At 43.1% G+C, this 21,182-nt stretch overlaps 1 protein-coding gene and 1 long non-coding RNA gene across 7 annotated transcripts in view; one reads left to right on the top strand and one right to left on the bottom strand.

Annotated features, from left to right (window-relative positions):
- The first annotated feature begins 237 nt into the window (after positions 1 to 237).
- Positions 238 to 21,182, top strand: part of DYNC1I1 (dynein cytoplasmic 1 intermediate chain 1) — a 267,273-nt gene continuing 246,328 nt past the window's right edge. For 3 of the 6 annotated variants that reach the window (XM_043509266.1, XM_038391989.2, XM_043509265.1), the window contains exons 1-2: positions 399 to 660; positions 20,271 to 20,385. In XM_043509266.1, the coding sequence (XP_043365201.1) occupies positions 20,278 to 20,385 (108 nt within the window). In that variant the 5' untranslated portion in view covers positions 399 to 660; positions 20,271 to 20,277. Of the gene's footprint in view, positions 661 to 20,270; positions 20,386 to 21,182 lie in introns of all 6 variants that reach the window. The other 3 variants (XM_038391986.2, XM_038391988.2, XM_043509264.1) reach the window with 3 other exon arrangements.
- LOC122459000 lies at positions 18,474 to 19,906 on the bottom strand. The gene is made up of 2 exons (XR_006279405.1): positions 19,612 to 19,906; positions 18,474 to 18,738 (listed from the first exon to the last, which is right to left on the bottom strand). It is a non-coding gene; the product is annotated as an uncharacterized LOC122459000 (long non-coding RNA).

The following is a 21,182-nucleotide window of genomic DNA, read 5'->3' as shown; positions in this document are numbered from 1 at the left end:
TCCTGTGACACAAACAGGGTGTGGCCTAACTCTCCTACTTGGAAATGGAGCCTATCCCTGGTGTCCCTCACAGACAGGGGTTGCCCCAGATGGATGTGCGGCCTTTCCACCCAAGTTGCGGACAAGGTCTTTATGTCCCAGCCTGGAGGTGGCCCAAGCTCTCCGCCGCAGACTGGATGTGACTTGTGCCACAGCCTCGGGCAGGACGCGTGACCCTGATGCTCCAGTGTCACAGTCAAATAACTGAACGTGCCACCTGCTACGCTCCCTGGGTGCCCGCGCCAGGGCCTGGCAGGGCGAGCTACCCCCCTCAGTGAGGGCCTCGCGGGGGGTGGGGCTGTCGCTCCCTGTCGCTCCCGCTGAAGATGCGCGGGGCTGGGCGGCAGAGAGGCGGGGAGATGTCAGCGCCAGGGGCGAGGAGGAGGAGGGAAGCGGCCGTGCCCGGGAGGAGCCTGGGCCAGCGTGAGGCAGCACATTCTCCCAGCCGCCGGCGAGCCTGCTGCAGCAAGGGGCACCGCAACACGTCGCAGCCGCAGCAGCCATTGGGGATTCAGCCCGCCTGTGAACGCCGTGCTCTGTCCACCTCCTTCCTCCCCGGGGCCGGGGCCGGGCTGCGCACAGCCGGAAGCCCACTGGACCGCTGGCGGGGAGCACAGCAAGGTAAAGCCTGGGTGTGCGCGCGTGGCCCGTGGGGGGGGGGGGTACCACTGGCAGCATCACCGGCCCCAACACTTGCGCTGGTGCTCCGCTGTGGCCAGGGCGACGCCGGGCTGCAGCCGCAAAGGGGATGAGAAATGCTGAGTCTCTCCCTGTGGTCCTCTTTCCTACGGCTAAAATAAAAAGCATCCAGCCTGCACGCAAAGGGGCGGGGGGAGGGGAGGAAAGGCACTGAAAATGCCGCCCCCCCCACACACACCTGGGAAACAGCTAGGGGCCACTCTGCAAAGTGGTCTGGTGATTGTAGCGCTACCCTAAACCTGAGGGTGCTCTCCCCATCTGGACAAAGACCCGGAGAGTGTGTGCAGCAGGGGAGTTACTGGGCTCCCCCACATTTACAACGAGACTGGTCCTGGCCTGTAGAGGGACCAGTCCTGCTAGCAAGGGGATGGACTAGCTGGCTTCACAGAGCTTTTCCAGCTTTGCTTTCCCAGATCTCTCTCTCTCTCTCTCTCTCTGCCTGGGCTGGGAATTATTAACCCCGACACATGCCTGCCTCCCTGTTCTTGTCCCAGTTTACAGCAATCCCCATTCATATCAGTGCATCGTCAGAGCAGGTGCCGCCTACTGCGCTGGGTGGGGCGGAGAGGATATGGTGCTTGGAATAACTTGGTTTGTGCCTCAGCTCTGAAGGGGTTAAATCAAAACCGGTTCCTATGTTTAATTTCCTGTTTAATCAAAAACGAACAACAGGCTTACTTAAATCCACCAGAGCAAACAGAATTAACATTCAGTCTTCTGCTATAGCTAGTTTCACAACAGGGTGTGACAGAGTGCTAGGTAGGAAACCCTGACTCACTCTGTTCACAGGAGCTCCAGTCAGGCATAGCAGCTTGGAGCTGAGGAGGCAGACCTGTGCTTAATGTATGTCTAGGGCAGGGCAGAAAGGGTAATTAAGCCATTAGCCAGAGCCCAAAAATAGGCAGAGGAAAGGGGAAAGCAGGCAATCAGGTAGATTACTCTCCCTCTGCTTGTGAGGGCACTAGGTATGCTGTGAAGATGGTGGGACTCAATTATAAATAAACTACACAGGGTGTTGAACCAGCACAAGGGTCTCCGCATGGTTTTGTAGATGGAGACAGAAGCAGGACCAAGGAGGTCCTGTGACACCGGGTTAGTAAAGGATGGAATGAAAGGCCATTTTCCTATGATTAGTGAGTTTAAATCAATTTCTCAATATCATGTTTTTATAGTTATGTCTGTCTGTTCCTGGGAATTCCCAAAGATCAGCAGGCAGCATAAGCCCCCTCCCCACCATATATATTATTGTTTGGAATAGCATAGCTGTCCATGCATCTGAAGAAGTGGGGTTTTTACCCATGAAAGCTTATGCTCAAATAAATCTGTTAGTCTTTAAGGTGTGTGACAAAGCTCTGTCTTGCCTCCGTGGGTCCCATGTTTCCTGGAGGATTTCGCTAGCCTCAGAGGCTCACTGTGACCCTGCATGTAACACTTCTCTCTCTAGAGACAAGGGTCACAGTCTACTGAGCCATTTTCATCATAAGCCAGCAAGGGAGGTGAGGAGAAGTTATCCTTCCTTGCACAGTCTCTGTTGTCTCCCAGTCTCAGGGATTAATCAGGGGGCAAAGGTGTGGGGGGGAGCCTGGGCTCACCCTCTACTCTGGGCTCCAGCCCAGGGTCCCTAATAGTATCAGCTATGGTAGCTGACCTTTTAGAAACATGACATGTACAATTCCCTGGGCTACTCCCCCACAGCAGCCCTCACTTCCTCAAGCTCCACTTCACCCTGACCTCAGGGCCTCCTTCCTTGTGCCTGATATGGTGTGTACTACTCAGTCTCTCCAACAGCACAACTTCCTCCCACAGCTCCTGACATGCACACCCACCTGACTGACTGGGAGGCTTTTAATTAGTTTCAGCCAGCCCCTGATTGGCTTCAGGTGTCCCAATCAACCTAGCCTTCTCCCTGCCTTCTGGAAAGTTCTTAATTGGCCCCAGGTGTCTTAATTGACCTGGAGCAGCTTCCATTTCACTTATCCTGGTACCAGGGGTTTGTTTAGCTTGGAGCTAATCTATTTATCTCCCACTACTTTTTCTATAAGTGAGGAGGTTGGCCGATGGAGTGTCCTGTGACTGTGGGGCCTATTTCCGATCCTCGGTCAGTTCACGTATCCGGGCAGAGTTCCTCTGGGCGGCGTCCTCTGACTCTCTTGACGCCTTTGAGGAGCAGTGGGTGCTGTCCGGGGTTCTCTGCTCGGTGTCCCCGTCCGGTTCCCTTTGTTTGACCCTTTGACCACACTCCCGTCCCTGTTATTTCATTATTTGTCCCCCCGGAACTTTTGGTATCTAGGTCCTGTGGATCCCCCTTTTAGGCTTGGGGGGATCCTTTAGCGATGGATGGGCTTCGCCCGCCCACTTCCCGGATCCCAATAAGACTACTTTTCTATAGCCATCTGGCCTTGCCCCGTCACAGGTGCCACCGGATTCCTTATAGGTGTAACAAATATGCCATGCATTACTCTGTCCAGAATCCTCTCAAATGTGTCTGATGCATTACACAAGTCAAAAGCCATACTTTTACATTGTCACAAGCCTTTGTTCTGGTGTGAAAGCAAGCTTTTCCCTGTGCCTTGGATCCATTTCCACTTACCAGTATCACTTTTAAGATCCAGTGTGGAAAACCAGACTGAAGTAACATATGATTGCTCATGTGAGTGTTAATACAGAGTACAATACTCTACCTTAAATACTTATATCCTATAGAATCTAAACAGACTAAAACATTGTAACCTAATGAATACTAGGGATGAAGTGGAAAGGCCTGACATGTTCTAGGCTTTGCACCTGGTAATTTATCTTGACATACTTTTTCTGGTATAGGTATACTACTGTGCTGTATTGGCAAAGCAGTTCTAGTGTGGATACAGCTTATATTAGCAAAGAATGGGCTTTTGCCTGTATAAGTGTTTTCAGACCCCTCTTCTTCCCCTACTCCCACCCCCAAGCAAATAAGCTATACTGGCATAAGCACAGTTTTGTTTGTATAAACTGCATATACCCTAGGGGCTTTTGCTGGCACAGTTGTGTTGGTGAAGGACCACAGCTCTTCAACCCCTGAACGACAGAGCTATACCAGCAGAAGTTTGTAATGTAGACATGGCCTTGCTTTAAAAACAAACAAACAAACAAATAAAAAATCTGAGATTCTGAAAAACAAGATGGCAGCTGATATGCCATTCTGGCCCAATCTAAGTCCTACTGCTACTTGATAGTTCCCTATTTGTACATCTAAGGATTGTGTTAGCTCTTTTTGCCACACAACATTTCACTGGGGACTCATGTTCATTTGGCTATCCACCATTCCTAAGTTCTTTTTGGTCACTGCTTTCCAGGGTACAGTCTCCAGATCCTGTAAGAGTGACATACAGTCTTTATTCCTAGATGTATGACTTTGCATTTGGCTTTATTAAAAACGTATGTTGTGTGATTGGGCCCAGCTTACTAAGCAATCCAGATCACTCTCTGCAAGTGACCTGTTTTCATTTACCATTCCACCAACCTCTGTGCCATCTGCTAAGTTTATCAGCAATGATTTTATATTTTCTTCCCAACAATTGAAAAAAACAATGAATAGCAGTGGGTTGAGAACTGATCCCTGTGGAACTCCTTGACAAACACATCCTTTTGTTGATGATTTCCCTATTAACAATTACATACTGGGATCTATAAGCCAGTTTTCACAACAGTAAGTGCATGGGAAGCTTTTTGCCCCAATAATATACACAAAAGATGCTAAAAAAGGCTTGCTTACAGTAAACATTATAGTAAGAGAGGGCCCAGTGTAGGAGTGACAAAGTTTCTGGAAATCATTTTCTGGGATGATAATGCACCATGGAACAATGTTTAAATTCCTGCAATGACTAGGGGCATAGGCCAAGTCCTGCCCTTACTGAAGGAAATGAAAGTTTCTTACTGACTTCAGTGAGGGAGCAGTCAGGGTCATGGAGTGGTGCAGGTAACCAACTATGCACACTATTTGAAAGCATAGGCCCAATACAAATCCTATTGAAGTCAGTGGGAATCTTTCCACTGACTTACACCAGGCCTGATCCAAAGCCCATTAACAGCTGTATTCTGCCCAACATGCATATAATTGCATTATCTGATGAATAATCAATGTTCAGATGACTCTTGAGTCCCAGCAATTAATCACAGAGCAAATGTACCTTTTTACCCTATTTTACACTGGTCCAGTGCCTGCATATTGGTTCCATGGGCCTGGAGAGAATAGGCTGCATCCTCCTGAGATATAATCCCTCCCTGAAGTCCTGGTGCTGCTCCATGTCACTTCTTCCCTCAGCACTGTCTAAATGCCCCCATTTGGCTAGTAGAATAGTTAATGTTTAACTTAGTAAAGTGAAAAGAAAAGGAGTACTTGTGGCACCTTAGAGCCTAGTCTCTAAGGTGCCACAAGTACTCCTTTTCTTTTTGCGAATACAGACTAACACGGCTGCTACTCTGAAACCTGTGATTAGTAAAGTGAGTGGTTTCATTCAGCATCACTCACTAGTAAACAATTATATGGGGACATTTTTAAGAACACAGCTTTGCGTTTCCCAATCATCCTTCCACATCTCTTCCCTCTCTCCATGTTTCTTTGGGTATCTCTCACATTTACCAGTTCAGTTGTTAATTGGGGGCAAACACAACCAAAACTATTCCTCTTGTAACATCTAATGAATACAGCAGGGTTATGTTAAAAAATGTGGAATGACATATTCTTAAGTGTATTGCTCTGTGCTATAGTGATACATAGGACTATATCTCTCGGTCTTCTGTTTCTTTATTCTAAACAGTAATGTACTGGAAAGATTTTCCACTGCACTTCTCACAACATTAATAAAACAAAGTTAGTGGTTTATCTAAACGCATGAGCCTGATATGTATTACATGCACAGGAGTCATAGAAGTGTAGGACTGAAAGGGACCTCAGTAAGTCATCTAGTCCAGTCCCCTGCACTCAGGGCAGGACTACATAATAACTAGACCATTCCTGACAGGTGTTTGTCTAACCTGTTCTTAAAAACCTCTAATGATGGAGATTCCACAGCCTCCCTAGGCAATTTGTTCCAGTGATTAACTACCCTGTCAGGATGTTTTTTCCTAATGGCCAACCTAAACCTCCCTTTCTGCAATTTAAGCCCATTGCTTCTTGTCCTATCCTGAGAGGTTAATGAGAACATTTTTTCACCCTCCTCCTTGTAAAACCTTTTATGTACTTGAAAACTCTTGTGTCTCTCCTCAGTCTTCTCCAGACTAAACAAACCCATTTTTTCAATATTTTCTCATAAGTCATGTTTTCTAGACCTTTAATCGTTTTTGTTGTTCTTCTCTGGACTTCCTCCAATTTGTCCATATCTTTTCTGAAATATGGCACCCAGAACTGAACACAATACTCCTGCTGAGGCCATATCAGTGCAGAGTACAGTGGAAGAATTATTTCTCGTCTCTTGCTTGCAACACTTCTGCTAATACATCCCAGAGTGATGATCGCTTTTTTTTGCAACAGTATTACACTGTTGACTCTTATTTAGCTTGTGATCCACTATACTATAGCCCCCAGGTCCCTTTCTGCAGTATTCTTTGGTAGGCAGTCATTTCCCATGTTGTATCTGTGCAACTGATAGTTCCTCCCTAAATGGAGTACTTTGCATTTGTCCATATTGAATTTCATCCTATTTACTTCTGACCATTTCTCCAGTTTGTCCAGAGCATTTTGAATTTTAATCCTCTTCTTGAAAGCACTTGCAAACCCTCCTAGTTTGGTATCATCCGCAAACTTTATTAGTGTACAATCTATGCCATTTATCTAAATCATTTATGAAGATATTGAACAGAACTGGACCCAGGACCCCACTCAGTATGCCCTTCCAGCTTGACTGTAAACCACTGATAACTACTCTCTGTTTTCCATGCAGTTATGCACCCACCTTATGGTAACTCCATCTAGGCCAGTGGTGGGCAACCTGTGGCCCACAGGCCACATGCGTCCTGTCAGGATAATCTGGTGGTGGGCTGCGAGACAGGTTGTTTACATTGACCGACTGCAGGCATGGCTTCTCGCAGCTCCCAGTGGCTGCGGTTCACTGTACCCGGCCAATGGGAGCTGCAGGAAGCAGCAGCCAGCATGTCCCTGCGGCCCACGCCACTTCCCGCAGCTCCCAGTGGCTGGGAATGATGAACTGCGGCCACTGGGAGCTGCAGGCAGCTGTGACTATAGACGGTCAATGTAAACAAACTGTCTTGCGGCGTGTCAGCGGATTACCCTGACGGGCCACAGGTTGCTCACCACTGATCTAGGCTGTATTTTGCTAGTTTATTTTATGAGAAGGTCATGCGAGACAGTATCTTACTAAAGTCAAGATATACCACTTCTATCACTTCTCCTCCATCCACAAGGCTTGTTACCCTATCAAAGAAAGCTATTAGGTTTGTTTGACATAGTTTGTTCTTGACAAATACATGATGATTGTTACTTATCAATTTATTATCTTCTAGATGTTTGCAAATTGATTGCGTATTTGCTCTGTTATCTTTCTGGGTACTGAAGTTAGGTTAACTGGTCTGTAATTCCCCGAGTAGTCCTTATTCCCCCTTTTATAGATTTGACACTATATTTGCCCTCTTCCAGTCCCGCAGAATCTCTCCTGGCTTCCATGATTTTTCGAAGATAATTGCTAATGACTCGGGTATCTCCTCAGTCAGCTCCTTGAGTATTCTAGGATGCATTTCATCAGGCCCTGGTGACTTGAAGCCATCTAACTTATCTAAGTAATTCTTAACTTGTTCTTTCCCTATTTTAGCCTCAGATCCTACCTCATTTTCACTGATGTTCACTAGATTAAACGTCCAATTGCTACTAATCTTTTTGGTGAAAACTGAAACAAAAAATTCGTTTAGCACTTCTGCCATTTCCATATTTTCTGTTATTGTCCCTGTCTCCCCCCCTCCGCCCCATTGATTATTCTCATTTTGTGCCCTGACATTTCTAATTTTGTCCCTACATGCTTGTGTTGTTTGTTTATATTCATTCTTCATAATTTGACCTAGTTTCCACTTTTTGTAAGACTCTTTTTTTGAGTTCAGATCATTGAAGATCTCCTGGTTGAGCCAGGGTAGTCTCTTCCATACTTCCTAGCTCTCCTATGCAGTCGGATAGTTTGCTCTTAATAATGTCTTTCTGAAAAACTGCCAACTGTCTTAAATTGTTTTTCCGCTGAGACTTGCTTCCCATGGGATCTTACTACCAACTTCCTGAATTTGCTAAAATCTTCCTTCTTGAAATCCATTTTCTTTATTCTTCTGTTTTTCTCTCCTACCATTCCTTAGAATCACGAACTCTGTCATTTCATGATCATGTTCACCCAAGCTGCTTTCCACTTTTAAATTCTCAACCAGTTCCTCCCTATTTGTCAAAATCAAATCTAGAACAGCCTCTCCTCTACGTGCTTTCTCCACCTTCTGAAATAAAAAATTGTCTCCAGTTCATTCCAGGAACTTCTCAGATAATCTGTGTTAGTTTGTCCAAAAGCAATGTAAAAGAGCCATCATTTTAATTTCTTGATGTGTTCAAAGTTACATGGGATGTTGATTTTTTATTCAGTCAATTTGGTTTCAGTTGCACATTTGGCTGGTGCTGAACCAAAAACTATTTTTAATATAACCCTAAAATTAAGGATTTAGATGGAAAAAAGAGGCCCATTTATTTATCCAACTACATTTAGAGATAGACAGATAAAACACTTCAAATGTTGGAGAGAAAAAAAAGTTTCTGGATGTCTAAGTGTACAAAATCTGTGTGATCTGGGAATTAAAAATGCATACAGATCCAATTTAAAAAATTATATACAGGAGTTTCAAAACCGTATTGCAACTATGTAAACCCAAAGTAACTCTCCCAAATCTTTAAGAAAATGTTACATACTAAGAGAACTTACTACAAAATTTACACTTACACTTTAAGGCCCTGATCCTGCAAACTTTATCCATGCATGGTTGCTTCATTTAGTTTTATGGGAGTACTTTTATGAATAAAATTACTCATGTGTTTAGACATTTGTAGTATTGGGCCCCAAGTATGTGGGGATTAAGTTGTGCAAAATGTTGTTATGTTATTCTGATAATATAAAAATATTGCTTTCCAGAGATAGGATATCAGAATTACTACTAAGGGCCAGAGTGTGATGTCCTGAGTCATGTGCAATAATACCACCTACCATGAGTAGTCCCATTAAAGTCAATCAGGCTACTTGTGGAGTAAGGGACTACTCAGTGTGAGTAAATATATTGTAATTTGGTTTTTACTGTGAGTACTAATGATTTGTTCACAGACTGTCAACCCATTCATCTCATACTGCACATGGACAAAAATACCACTAACAACAACCAACCTAAAGAAAAAGTTGTTAGTGTTATATGCAATGCTTGGACTATTAACAGAGTAGCTTAAAAATCTTTAACCTTTTGGAATTAAATGAGAAATTTGACCTAATCATATCCCCAAGCGTGCAATTATCTATTCAAGTGCATAATCTGCTGCACTTGGCAAAGGCTGTGAATGTTGTATCCCTGCCTTTCACTATCTCCAGAATAATAATAAAAAAATGTGCTGATGGGATCAGAAGGTATTGTAATGAAGACAAAAAAACAGTGATGCCATTCTGCATTTCTGCTGAGAAAGCCCATGGGAAAACTGTCCCATTATTTCCCGCAGTATTTTCTTCTTTGGGGAAAGTTGATTACTTTAATAGTGAGAAAACAGAAGAGAGTCTATTTTTTTCACCCTTATTTGGCCTGTTCAAATGTCTTGAAATATGTTTTGTAAATTCTGTATTATTTTATATTTACCATTTATGCCTGGTAATTATAAATTAAAGCCCATTTAGTTTTATCTCACCAGTCCAAGCACAGAAGAACTGAAAAGAGAAGGATAATTGTATTTCCTGTAACTGACAAAGGCTAAAATGACAGAAACATTGCAGTCTTTTAGCTAATGCCCTTTGAGTCTTGGGCCATGTCTACACTAGTGAGCTTACAGCGGCAACTGCACCACTGTAAGATTGCTCATGTAGCCCTGCTATGCTGACAGGAGAGAACTCTGCCATTGACATAATAAAACCACCTCCATGAGAGGCGGTTGCTATGTCAGCGGGAGAAGCTCTCCCATCGACATAGCGCTGTCCACACCAGCGCTTTCTGTTGGTGTAACTTATGTCACTCAGAGGGGTGGTTTTTTCACATCCCTGAGTGACATAAATTATACCAGCAAAAGTGGTAGTGTAGACATGATCTTATAAGTGATCCTTTCTTTACAGTTTACTATAGCTGTGTGATGATTTTTTTCTTATTTAAAATATTTGTATTATATAAAATGCATATGAAGACAGAGAAGAAAGCAAATATAGAAAGAAATTCTGCATGCCACCAACAAGGTAAATCACTGAAAACAGAACTATTATGTATAATTATAATCCACATATTAGTATTAATCTCACAGATAAAAGAATAAGGACAAAATCCCCTCAGTATTGTTTTTGTAATCTTTCAACTAAACGGAGTTCTTTCCTGAATCTCACATGAATGCAAATGAGTGAAGTCAATGGGATTACAGTCAGTGAAGTCAATGGGATTACATTGGTATAGCTGAAGTCAAAACCTGGTCTCCCATTTCTATGTACCAATCAATCGGCATCATTTTTTGAGACCTAATTTTTCTCATTTGGGCAACAAAAATTATTAGGGATATGGAACTGCTTCCAGATGAGGAGAGATTAATAGGACTGGGACTTTTCATCTTGGAAAATAAATGATTAAAGGGGGGATATAATCATGACTGGTGTGGAGAAAGTAAATAAGGAAGTGTTATTTACTCCTTCTCATAGCACAAGAATTAGGGGTCACCAAATGAAATTAATAGGCACCAGGTTAAAAACAAACAAAAGGAAGTATTTCTTTACCCTTGGCACAGTCAACCTGTGGAACTCTTTGCTAGAGGATGTTGCGAGGGCCAAGACTATAACAGGGTTCAAAGAAGAACTAGATAACTTCATGGCAGATAAGTCCATAAATGGCTATTAGCCAGTATGGGCAGGGATGGTGTCTCTAGCCTCTGTTTGCTAGAAGCTGGGAATGGGCAACAGAGGATTGATCACTTGATGATTACCTGTTCTGTTCATTCCCTCTGGGGCACCTGGCATTGGCCACTGTTGGAAGACAGGATACAGGGCTAAATGGACCATTGGTCTGACCCAGTATGGCCATTCTTATGTTCCTGAAATAAGACATGCTTTTTGTAAAAATACAAACTTTTCCTATGATTTCATCGTACCTACTATAAATCACAGATCAGAAACAGAGGTTGTTGGAATGTTTGCCACTGTTGTTGTGCTTGTTATTTGATATCATTAGGTTTGGCAGAATTCTTTTTTTAATAGTTTCAATGGATAACATCAGTGTTTATATGTAAGCATTTTTATTGTTATCAATTTAAATTTTCACAGTTGCAGTAAATAGTAGGGGAGGGGTCAGAAAATAAGGAGGGTCAAATGATGATTATTTAATGACAGTAGAAACAAGGATTCAAAAGTTAAAACTTTATAACCAGTAAAACACAAATTGTCAACGTGTCACAATATAAAGTAAATATCCTTAAATCAAACTCTAATAAGTTGTCAGAGAACACACATCTTGAACATGGCTGTGCAGGGCTCTTACGTGCTAGTAAGTTCCAACCTGCCATCCAGTGACCTCCTAGCAGTTTCCAAAATAGAAGCTGAACCCTGACACAGGACTCCAGTCCTGGAATCTGATTGGCAAAATGCTGGGGGTCCTGATTGATTCACATCTTCTGTGTAAACCCAGCACAGGAACAGAAAGTTGTCCATGTAACTGGAATCTATCTGTTTTTCAGATATCCAGTTGAAGAAAGATGGTTTTTGTGGACAGGGCACTGAACTAGGACTCAGGCAAACACATGCACACACACCAGTCAGTTTACAATAGTATTGGTCTTATTTGATTAATGTCAAGAACTTATAATGCAGGAGGTTTATATGGTAGGTGCAGTTCCTTTTGACTGCTGACTACTTTTGGATATGATCCCAAGGGAACCTCAATGCCCTGGCACTGCAAAGAGGTCACTCAACATTGCGTAGGCAGGGCAGTCAATGTTGCTGCTGGCAGGGGTGGGGCAGGTATCTTTTACTACGGGACCCATATTGCCTCACATGATGTCATACAAGCCTTCACTAGTAGTAGCTGATGCCTCCATTGTGGTGATTGGGGCCGTCCTCTCCCAGCAACTTGGTCTCAAACAAGTATTGCTCCCGTGCACTTATTACTCGAGGAATCTGACGACCTCAAAGCTGAACTACAAAATACTTGACAAGGAATTCCTGATGATAAAAACTCTCTCTTTAGAACGGTGAAATTACCTGGAATGAGCTCATCACCCAGTCCAGGTATTCGCTGACCATGAAAACCTGGAATACCTATGTAGGGCAAAATCTTTAAACCAATTGCTGCTTCAGGGGGCCCTATTTTTCTCACAATTCAATTTCATTATCATATACCACCCCGGATGAAAAAATGGTAAGGTGGACTCCCTGTCCTGAATATACAGTATCAATCCATGAGACCCCCAGCCAGGAACCAATCCTCATTCTCTCATACCGTAAGTTTCTCAGTGCAGCTCATCACCAGGATATACACAGATTGATACGTTCTGCCTCTGCTTCAGAAATTCTGCCTGATAAACAAGCTATTATTGGTAGGCAACCATATGACTCCCGGGAAGGGATCATGTATGTAAGGGACCACATCTGTGTGCCCCCAGGACCTGCAAGGCTCGCAGTTCTACAACTATGCCACGATTTTCCCCTAGCGGGACAGTTGGGGTACTTCAATATCCAAAAACTAATATCCCACTTCTTTTGGTGGCCCTGGATGTGGCTGACCATATTAATTACCTCCTGCAATGTTTATGCCTGTGCCAAGACCCCAAGCTAGAAGCCCAGTAATCTCATTCTGCTTTTGGACACCCCATCTTGACACTGGGCAGCCATTACTGTAGATTTTATTGTAAGCATGTAAGGGCAAAATTAGAAAGATTGTAATGACCAGAGTCCAACAAATTTATGACAGTTTTGATGGTTGTGGACCACTTTACCCAAATGACCTACTTATCCCTTGCACAGGCCTCCCCTCTGCTGCAGAGACAGCCCAGGTGTGGATTAGCCAAGTAGTTCACTTCTGACCTTCCAGAATTCATCACCTCTGATCGGGGGTCTCAGTTCATGGCCTGGTTCTGGCACAAAGCCCTGCACTTTGTGGGAGTCTCCACATGTCTTTCCTCCACTCATCACCTCAGTCCAATGGCCAGGCAGACAAGGCCAGCTAGATTCTCAAGCAGCATCTGCGATGCTACATTAATCATCAGGAGGAAAATTGGTCCTCACTTCTACCTTATGCAGAGTTTGCCTACAACAATGCAGACTTTCTGTCTATATGTCAAAGCCCCTCTTTTTTCCAATTATGGGTTGATTCCACCTGCAATTCCAACCTGGCCGCCTCAGACCTGGTGCAGCGGATTTATCAGGCTTAGGAAGAAGTGAAGAAGCACCTGGCAGAGGCAAGAGCAAACTATAAGCAGTATGCGGACCAGAATCGACAGCAAGGCCCCACCTATGCAGTGGAACAAAAGGTATGGCTCTTTACAGATCATCTCCACACAGATAGACCTGCTTGCAAGCTGGACTTTCGGTTTCTTGGCCCTTTTAAGATCCTGTGACAGGCTAATCCAATCACTTTTTGAATTCCAAGATTAACCCAGTGTTTCATATATCACTTTGGAAACCCTACACAGAAAACTCTCTCTCTCCCAGGACCCAACCACCTCCTCCACTGGTACAGGTACAGTGCCACAAAAAATATGTAGTTCATGAGATCCGGGACTCTAAACAAAATATGGCAGGCTCTGGTACCTTGTTGATTGGGATGAGTATGATCCTGAGGAATGCACCTGGGAGCCTGCAGAAAATGTACATACTCCTGCACTTGTGTGGGCTTTCCATAGGAATCCCCCCCCCCCAAAAGCCTGGTCTATGTCACCCTGAAGGCATCCCTTGGGGAGGGGATGATGTCAGAGACCATAGGGCTTAAACCCATCTCTGCAGGGCTCTTAGGCACTAATACTTTCCAACTTGCACCCAGTGACCTGCTGGCAGTTGCCAGAATAAAAACAGAACCCTGACAGAGGACTCCAGTCCTGGAATCTGATTAGTAAAACTCTGGGGGTCCTGATATGTTCACAGCTTTTACATAAACCCAGCACAAGAACAGGAAGTTGTCCATGCAGTTGGAGTCTCCCTGCTTTGGACAGCTTCCCCTACAATACCTGCTCTTGCTACTGTGCTGGTAACTTGACCGTGCCTGACTTGGTTTTGCCCTCAGGCTTGCCTTGGACTCTGACATTCTGGTATGTAACCCAGCCTGATTCCTGCTCTGACCACTTGTTCAGACTGCCCAGGCCCCAGTTGTGACATAAGTTCTCAAAAAGCATTTCTGGTGTAAGCCCTTAAAGGAAAAATATGTCAGCCTGCACCTTGTTCTTTATCAACTGTTTGCCTAGCATTTGTCTTCCTTGGGATTAGGTTAGGAATGTGAAGATTCTTTACTTAGTAGATACAGGAACTGGAGTCAAATGGAGCATATCCATTTTCTGGGCTTTTGTTAATGTCGGGCCTTCAACCACAGTTTGATAGGAAAGTAGCAAACTAAGATGGTGTGTGATGGATATTGTAATCACATGTAATGTCTTTGGGGGCCATATTGTATAAATTTATGAACGGTTTATGTATCACTGTGGACTGGGATTGTATGCAACTCCAGGGGAGGAAGGTTGCCACAGCTCTACCAGGAACTATGAACATTCGGGAGTGAATAAGGTAAATTACTCAGGTTGTAACTACTCCAGAGAGGGACCACCCCCTGCGCTGGATTTTCCAGAGACTAACAGACATTGAAAAGGCTTTTAGCTTAAAAAGGCTGCATGTAAACTGACTTGGACTTCTTTCTGGTCCAGCAAATAGACAGGACCTTCTGTCCAAGGGCTCTAACCCTTGTGGAAGGACTGGAAGGACTTTGGTTTGCGAGGGCTCCATAAGACTGATGTGTAACCTCTGGTAAGCTTTTAGCATGTGGATAGGAATTTTTATTGTATTTATACATTTTCTCTGTAATGCTTTTACCTTAAAAGTAAATGTGCTTGCTTAGAAAGTGGTGGTAACCTAACTCCTGGCAATATGCTGTTCATAGTTCGCAGAGAGAAAGCACAGCAGAGGCACTGGCCTTTAGGCAGATTGGTTTGCTGGGGATATCACAGTGTAAGGCAGGGGGCTGTGCAGCCTTAAACTCCCTGGTCAGGAGAGAGAGAGAGATGTGGGTCTCCACGCAAGAAAGGTGATGGCTAGGAGCTAGAAATCTTAAGTGTGTGCCCTCGAGGGACCTTGGAAAGGGAATACAGATTCCATTTCCCTGAAACTGTGACAGTGCAGATGGAGTAACAAAGAAATAAATTACCTCACATGGCAGATGTTAGTCTTGTCTCTTTGTACAGTACTGGAAGGTATTCAGTTACTACTGTGATGAGGGTGGTATAAGAATCTATGTAGAATAGACTAGAATCACACATGCCGTAAAAGGAAATGGTGAATCAAAAACAAATATTGAGATGAAAAACACACAGATAATGAACACAAAAGAAATGAGTTCCCAGACTATAGGGCTGGTCCTCTAGTCCAGGGGTTCCCAACCTGTGGACCGGATGTTATTTTGTGAGCCCATTTCCCATCTCTAATATCTCATTGAATTAGATTGGCTTATTTACTTGCAGTAGGTTCTTCTCAGATGCCAGGAGAGCCCCTTATGCTGTAGTGCCAATTTCTGTGATGCCTCAGTTGAAGCACCATGGGAAATAGCACAGAAGACTGTGGCACATCTAATGAGACCCATTAACAAGTGACTGAATGTGGAGTCAGGCTATGAAAAGGTCCAGAACCCTAATCACGTCCATCCCCAATCATAACTAAAAGCAATCCTTTTGCACTGCATTTTTGCAACTAAATAATAAAAGAAACAGGAAACATTACAGCTGGAGAAGAAAAAGTTGACAAAGAATACATAACAATCTTATCTTCCACACATGATCACACATGTTCAATTCCCTGCTCTACCACAGGCTCCTTGTGTCCTTGGGCAAGTCACTACGAGTACATCCACACGTGGGCAGGGAGGCTTGATGGGAGCCTTGGAAGTACCTGAGATGGATATGGAACCAACAGCTCTAAAGCCAGCTGCAAGCTCCTGTGCACTGTTGGGATATAAGCAGTACATAGGCCGTGTGCTGGCACGCTGCATAGTTGGGAATTTCAAAAGCAAATACATTTTAAAACAACTTTCCTATAGTAATGCATTTGACACATGGAATAGCCAATATGGGAAATTTTCTATTCACAGATCTAATAAACAATGTCAACTAAATAATTGGTGTCACATACAATGATTAAAAAAGTGCAATATATTCAATACCAGCATAATGCTGCATCTTAGTCTGCTGGCTGGCTCAGATGTTCTAACAAGGGGGTAATGGAATCTGACTTTTTGATTTGCTCTAAAATCCTAGCTGCAGACTTCTTGGCCATTTGAAGCCTGGTAAGCTAGTTGGAAGATCAAAGAATTACAGTAATATGCATAGGAAGACAGCAACTAGAGATAAATGTTTCAGTCTCTTGTATCATTTAAAGAGGGAAATGCAGGACTTCTTGCAGCATTCCTCAAATGAAATTTAATGCATTATCTTTGCTATATATGAGTTTCACTGTGTTAAAAAAGACACAAATGTAATAGAACTTTATGACTCTTAATGAGAGGTTTGCAGTGTTATAAAGGAACAGGTGGAAGATTAAATAGCTGATAGTCAGATCATGGAAAAAGCAATTTTGATTTCCTGATATTAAAAGAACCAGCTTTTGGAAACCTATTCAACTGATATCTGAAAAACAGCTTGGAAGGGAAGTTAAGCCCTCAGGGTTTCTGTCATCAGCCTTAAAACAAATTTGCATATTTTCTGCATAGAAATAGGATCCCACTCCCTGTTGCCAAACTGCAGAACTAAAAGGATGCAAAAAGCTTTATCTAGTCCTAAGAGCTCCTGAGGGAAACTCTATAATCAGCATTCAAATGTATGCAACAGATTAGGAAAATGACTTCAAATAGGATTTAGACCATATCATTGCAAGGCCCACAAATCCAACACCGATTTTAAAGGCAGAGTAATACTGATATTATCATTAAAAAGTCCATATTTTTTTCTAATAATTTGCCTGTTCAGAATACCCTATCTTTTATATTGACTGATCATATGGTTCATTGGCACCCAGAAAATATTATTGTTGCTTAAGGTAATATTGCTTTGTGCTATTTATGTGGACTACTCTTGTTCTCGCTGTTTTGTTTTCTTTTTCCTCAAACTGAAAACAATGAACAATGCATTTATGTTTATGAATGGAGCCAGGACAGAAGGAGTAATCCAGCTGGCTATCAAAAAATATGGCCATGTGTAGAATTATGCAGCCAGATGGGGCTGAACTCGTTAGCTAATTGAATCTTCTATAGTCATATTTTCACTGTTGTTTTCTACATTTACACTGAGCTGATAGGTTTCAGAGTAGCAGCCATGTTAGTCTGCATCCGCAAAAAGAAAAGGAGGACTTGTGGCACCTTAGAGACTAACAAATTTATTTGAGCATAAGCTTTTGTGAGGTACAGTTCACTTCATCGGATGCATTCAGTGCGGAGATTTATATACACAGAGAACATGAAACAATGGGTGTTACCATACACACTGTAACGAGAGTGATCAGGAAAGGTGAGCTATTACCTGCAGGAGAGCGGGGCGGGGGAACCTTTTGTAGCGATAATCAAGCTGGACCATTTCCAGCAGTTGACAAGAACGTCTGAGGAACAGCAGGAAACCACTGTAGGCTCTGGGAACCCTGAGAATCCTGAAACCTACAGTGCCATGATGCAGCCCACAAAGTTCAGCCCTACATTCTGTGTTGAAATATGGCTTGGACAAAGAGGAGTTTAACTGCTGGTGTGTTTGTGCTGGTGTAGGAGTTCAGCCTGAGGAGCATTAACTTGCATGACTTGCCATATACTGCTCAGTTTGTGCTGAGGCAGATGCTCTTGATCCTGCTCTTTCTGCTACTGCTATAGATTTGTTGAGTGTTTACCCATTAACTCCATATTTCTCTGGATTTCTCTGTCTCCGCTGCTCCATAACCAAAAATATCTTCAAGGGCAACATAAGAATTTCAATTATTTATTTGGGATGCAGAGGAGATTTTGCTGTCAGTACCTGCTATATCATGGACTATTTTTACTTGTTTTGAGGGGAAAAAATTGTGACAGGACAAGAATTTAATAGTTTGAATTGTCAGCATGGAGATTTACAGGTGATCTCCTGTCAATGCAGATACTGATTTATATATAGCTGTCATTAGTATCAATGGAGAATCACCAATTGAAATTTCCCATGCAATGCATCAGACTCTGTAGCATGTACATGTCATTTGCATTGACCAGATTGATTCTGAACTGTAATGTGTATGTGGTCAGTGAGGTATGAAATAGAAATACAAAGGGATGTAATTAGCTCTTTACATTAGACTCTGTACTAGTGTCTCTGAAGGAATCTTTATGTAAAGTACTATTGAGCAAATAAATCCCTATTGATGCCATTACATGATAGTACATAATGGTTCTGAAGCTGATGTTACAGACTGAGTAAATAATCTGCAAGTTAAGTCAATGATTTGTGAAGTAACAGTATGGTTTAATGGCTAGAGCACAGGTCTGGCGTGAGTTAGTCTTTTGAGAGAGATACCTGCTTCATATGATCTTGAACAGTCACATCACCCCTCTGTGCTGCAGGTCACCTATCTGTAAAATAAACAAACATAATACTGATTTTGAGGGCACACTCAGACAACTGCAGAGACTTGTGACTGTTTAAAACACTGAGATCTTATTTGCTACAAAGACTCTGCATGAATCCTTAGAAGGGGGAGTGAATTTCATCCTGCGAGAAGGGCAATTACTTCACTCAGGAGAAGATTCGCTTTCCTCTCCACCCCCGGCAAATCCTTGGTGCCCAGTCTGGCTACCTGGCACGGAGGGGAGATGACAATTTAGCCCTCAGGATATAAAAATAGACACAAAAGTAATAAGGTCGACATTATGATTTAGAGCCTGATCTTGCACCAAAGTATGAAATTTACAACAGGGGTCTGTGGGAAGATGATTGAGCTCCTGGTGTCTAATCCAAAGTTTATTGAAAACAGTGGGAGTTTCAGGCCTTAAAGCATCCATTTAAAGGACAGACAAAAAGCAGTTGCTTCACAAAGGTGACCTTCTAATAAAGGTCATTAGTACATCGTACTAAAGTTAGTTTTATGCAACGTTTGTGGCAGTGTCACGTGGTAAGTATACCCCGTCATGGGGTGTCGGGTCATGTGTGGTCAAAAGAAAGGGAAGAGGCTGTACCGCAGCCAGTTAGGGCCTATGCTGATGACCCTTACTCTAAAATGTGGTAGTACAGCCTAGTGGCCAGAGTCAATAGAGCGGCCCTTTCACTCTGGGCAGTGTGGCCTAATGGCTGGAGTCAATAAAGTCACACACCTCTGTGGGATTGTGTGGCCAATTGGGAAAGTGGGCACCACTCACGGGTGTGTGGCACCCAAGGTAGGGGGACTTGGGCCCTCCCTGCTCCTCCGAGCCCCAGCCCAGGGCCCTGGCAGTGGTGGGGTTACTCACCATCAAGTATCCTCCCGAAACACACTGACTGGTTCTCTGGTTCACCCACCAGAACAAAATCTAAGTCCCTTGGGCTGCTTCCTACCCTGCCTTTGCCAGTGATGGTCCACGAGGTCTCTGGGGTCCTCAGGCAGCGTAGCTCCTGATGGCACGGCCTCCTCTCTGGGTTCATCAGGCAGCCTGGAATCCGTCTGGTGCTTTGTGTGCCTTGGCTCTGGGCCTGTAGCAGCTCCTTGGAGAGAGCCTGCAGTCTGTATCCTCTGTATCTGTATCCTCTCTCTTCAGCAGCCTGCCCACACTGAGCTAAGCTGCTGCCTTTTATATCTTGCCTCCAGGCTGAGCATGACCAGCAGAGATGAAGGGGCATGGCTTCCTCAGCCTGCAATGCACAATTAACCCTTGCGATGCCAGGGTGGGGTAGCTATACCGTGTCACAGGGATATTTTGAGGTGATCTCTTAAAATGGGAAGTTGTCTAACAAAGATTATTTTCCATATTACACCGTAGTACTAAGGATCAATGCTTATGTAACTATACATTTACAATAATATCAAATATTATTTTTGATGCAATCAAGTAACATTTTTCAGTAAACAGAAAAAATGTTTAATTCTGTCCATTTTTCTCAGTTTTCATAACTTTATTTTATTTTTCAACAGAGTCAAAATGTCAGACAAAAGTGACTTAAAAGCTGAGCTCGAGCGCAAAAAACAGCGCTTAGCACAAATAAGAGAGGAGAAGAAACGGAAGGAAGAAGAAAGGAAAAAGAAAGAGGTAAATATGCACAAACTCATTAAAATGTCAGAAGCCTACAGAAAGGTCCAAGGTTTAGCTTCCAAATATGGTTTACATAGGGCAGGTGTCATATAGGAAGTGATCCTCATAACCACAGCAGCTTTAAGCCTAAAATAAAAATGCTTACGTTCAGCCACGAAAGTTTGAAATAAAAATCATCTTCAGAATACACAAGTTATTAACAGAGAACAGTTCGGAGAGCATGGGTATGTAGAAAGGAATAAGATTTGCCCCAATGCTTTCTTCTGGGAATTCCTTTAGTGGGGAGAGAGGGGTTCATTTTTTTTTGACCCATTGCAACCTAAATAAGTGTTTTGGGGTTTTTTTTGTTTTGTTTTTTTACTCTTAAGACTGGCTTGATTGCTGGCTAAGGTAACAGATATACAGTGATGATTCTTCACTAAAGTAAACATAATTGCAATTGCATTTTAGCCTCCTGGCATCAGTGCGTCTTTCGGCTTTATTAAAGTTTCATTGACATATTAGTTTATTTGTCTTTGACAATATGCATTAGGTTTTTCATTAAGGGCTTTGTACTTCTTTTTATTCAGTCACTTAGAGGTGAGAATTGACAGGGAAAGGATATTCATTTTCATGCAAAGTCAGAAAAGCATTACATTACAAACAAGTGATTATGTTTCTTTTCCTTTAAATGTCAACACTTACTGTAGTTTACAGCACCTGTTATCCCTTACTAATATCTGGTTTCCTTTTAAACTGACACCTTAATATCGTTCATGTGTTTCATAGAATTACTATAGAATCTGATGCGATAC

The sequence above is a fragment of the Dermochelys coriacea genome, chromosome 2 (assembly GCF_009764565.3).
Source record: "Dermochelys coriacea isolate rDerCor1 chromosome 2, rDerCor1.pri.v4, whole genome shotgun sequence".
Lineage (NCBI taxonomy): Eukaryota > Metazoa > Chordata > Testudines > Dermochelyidae > Dermochelys > Dermochelys coriacea.
The sequence above is the reverse complement of the archived record's forward strand: the minus strand, read 5'-3'. Positions and strand labels throughout refer to the sequence as shown.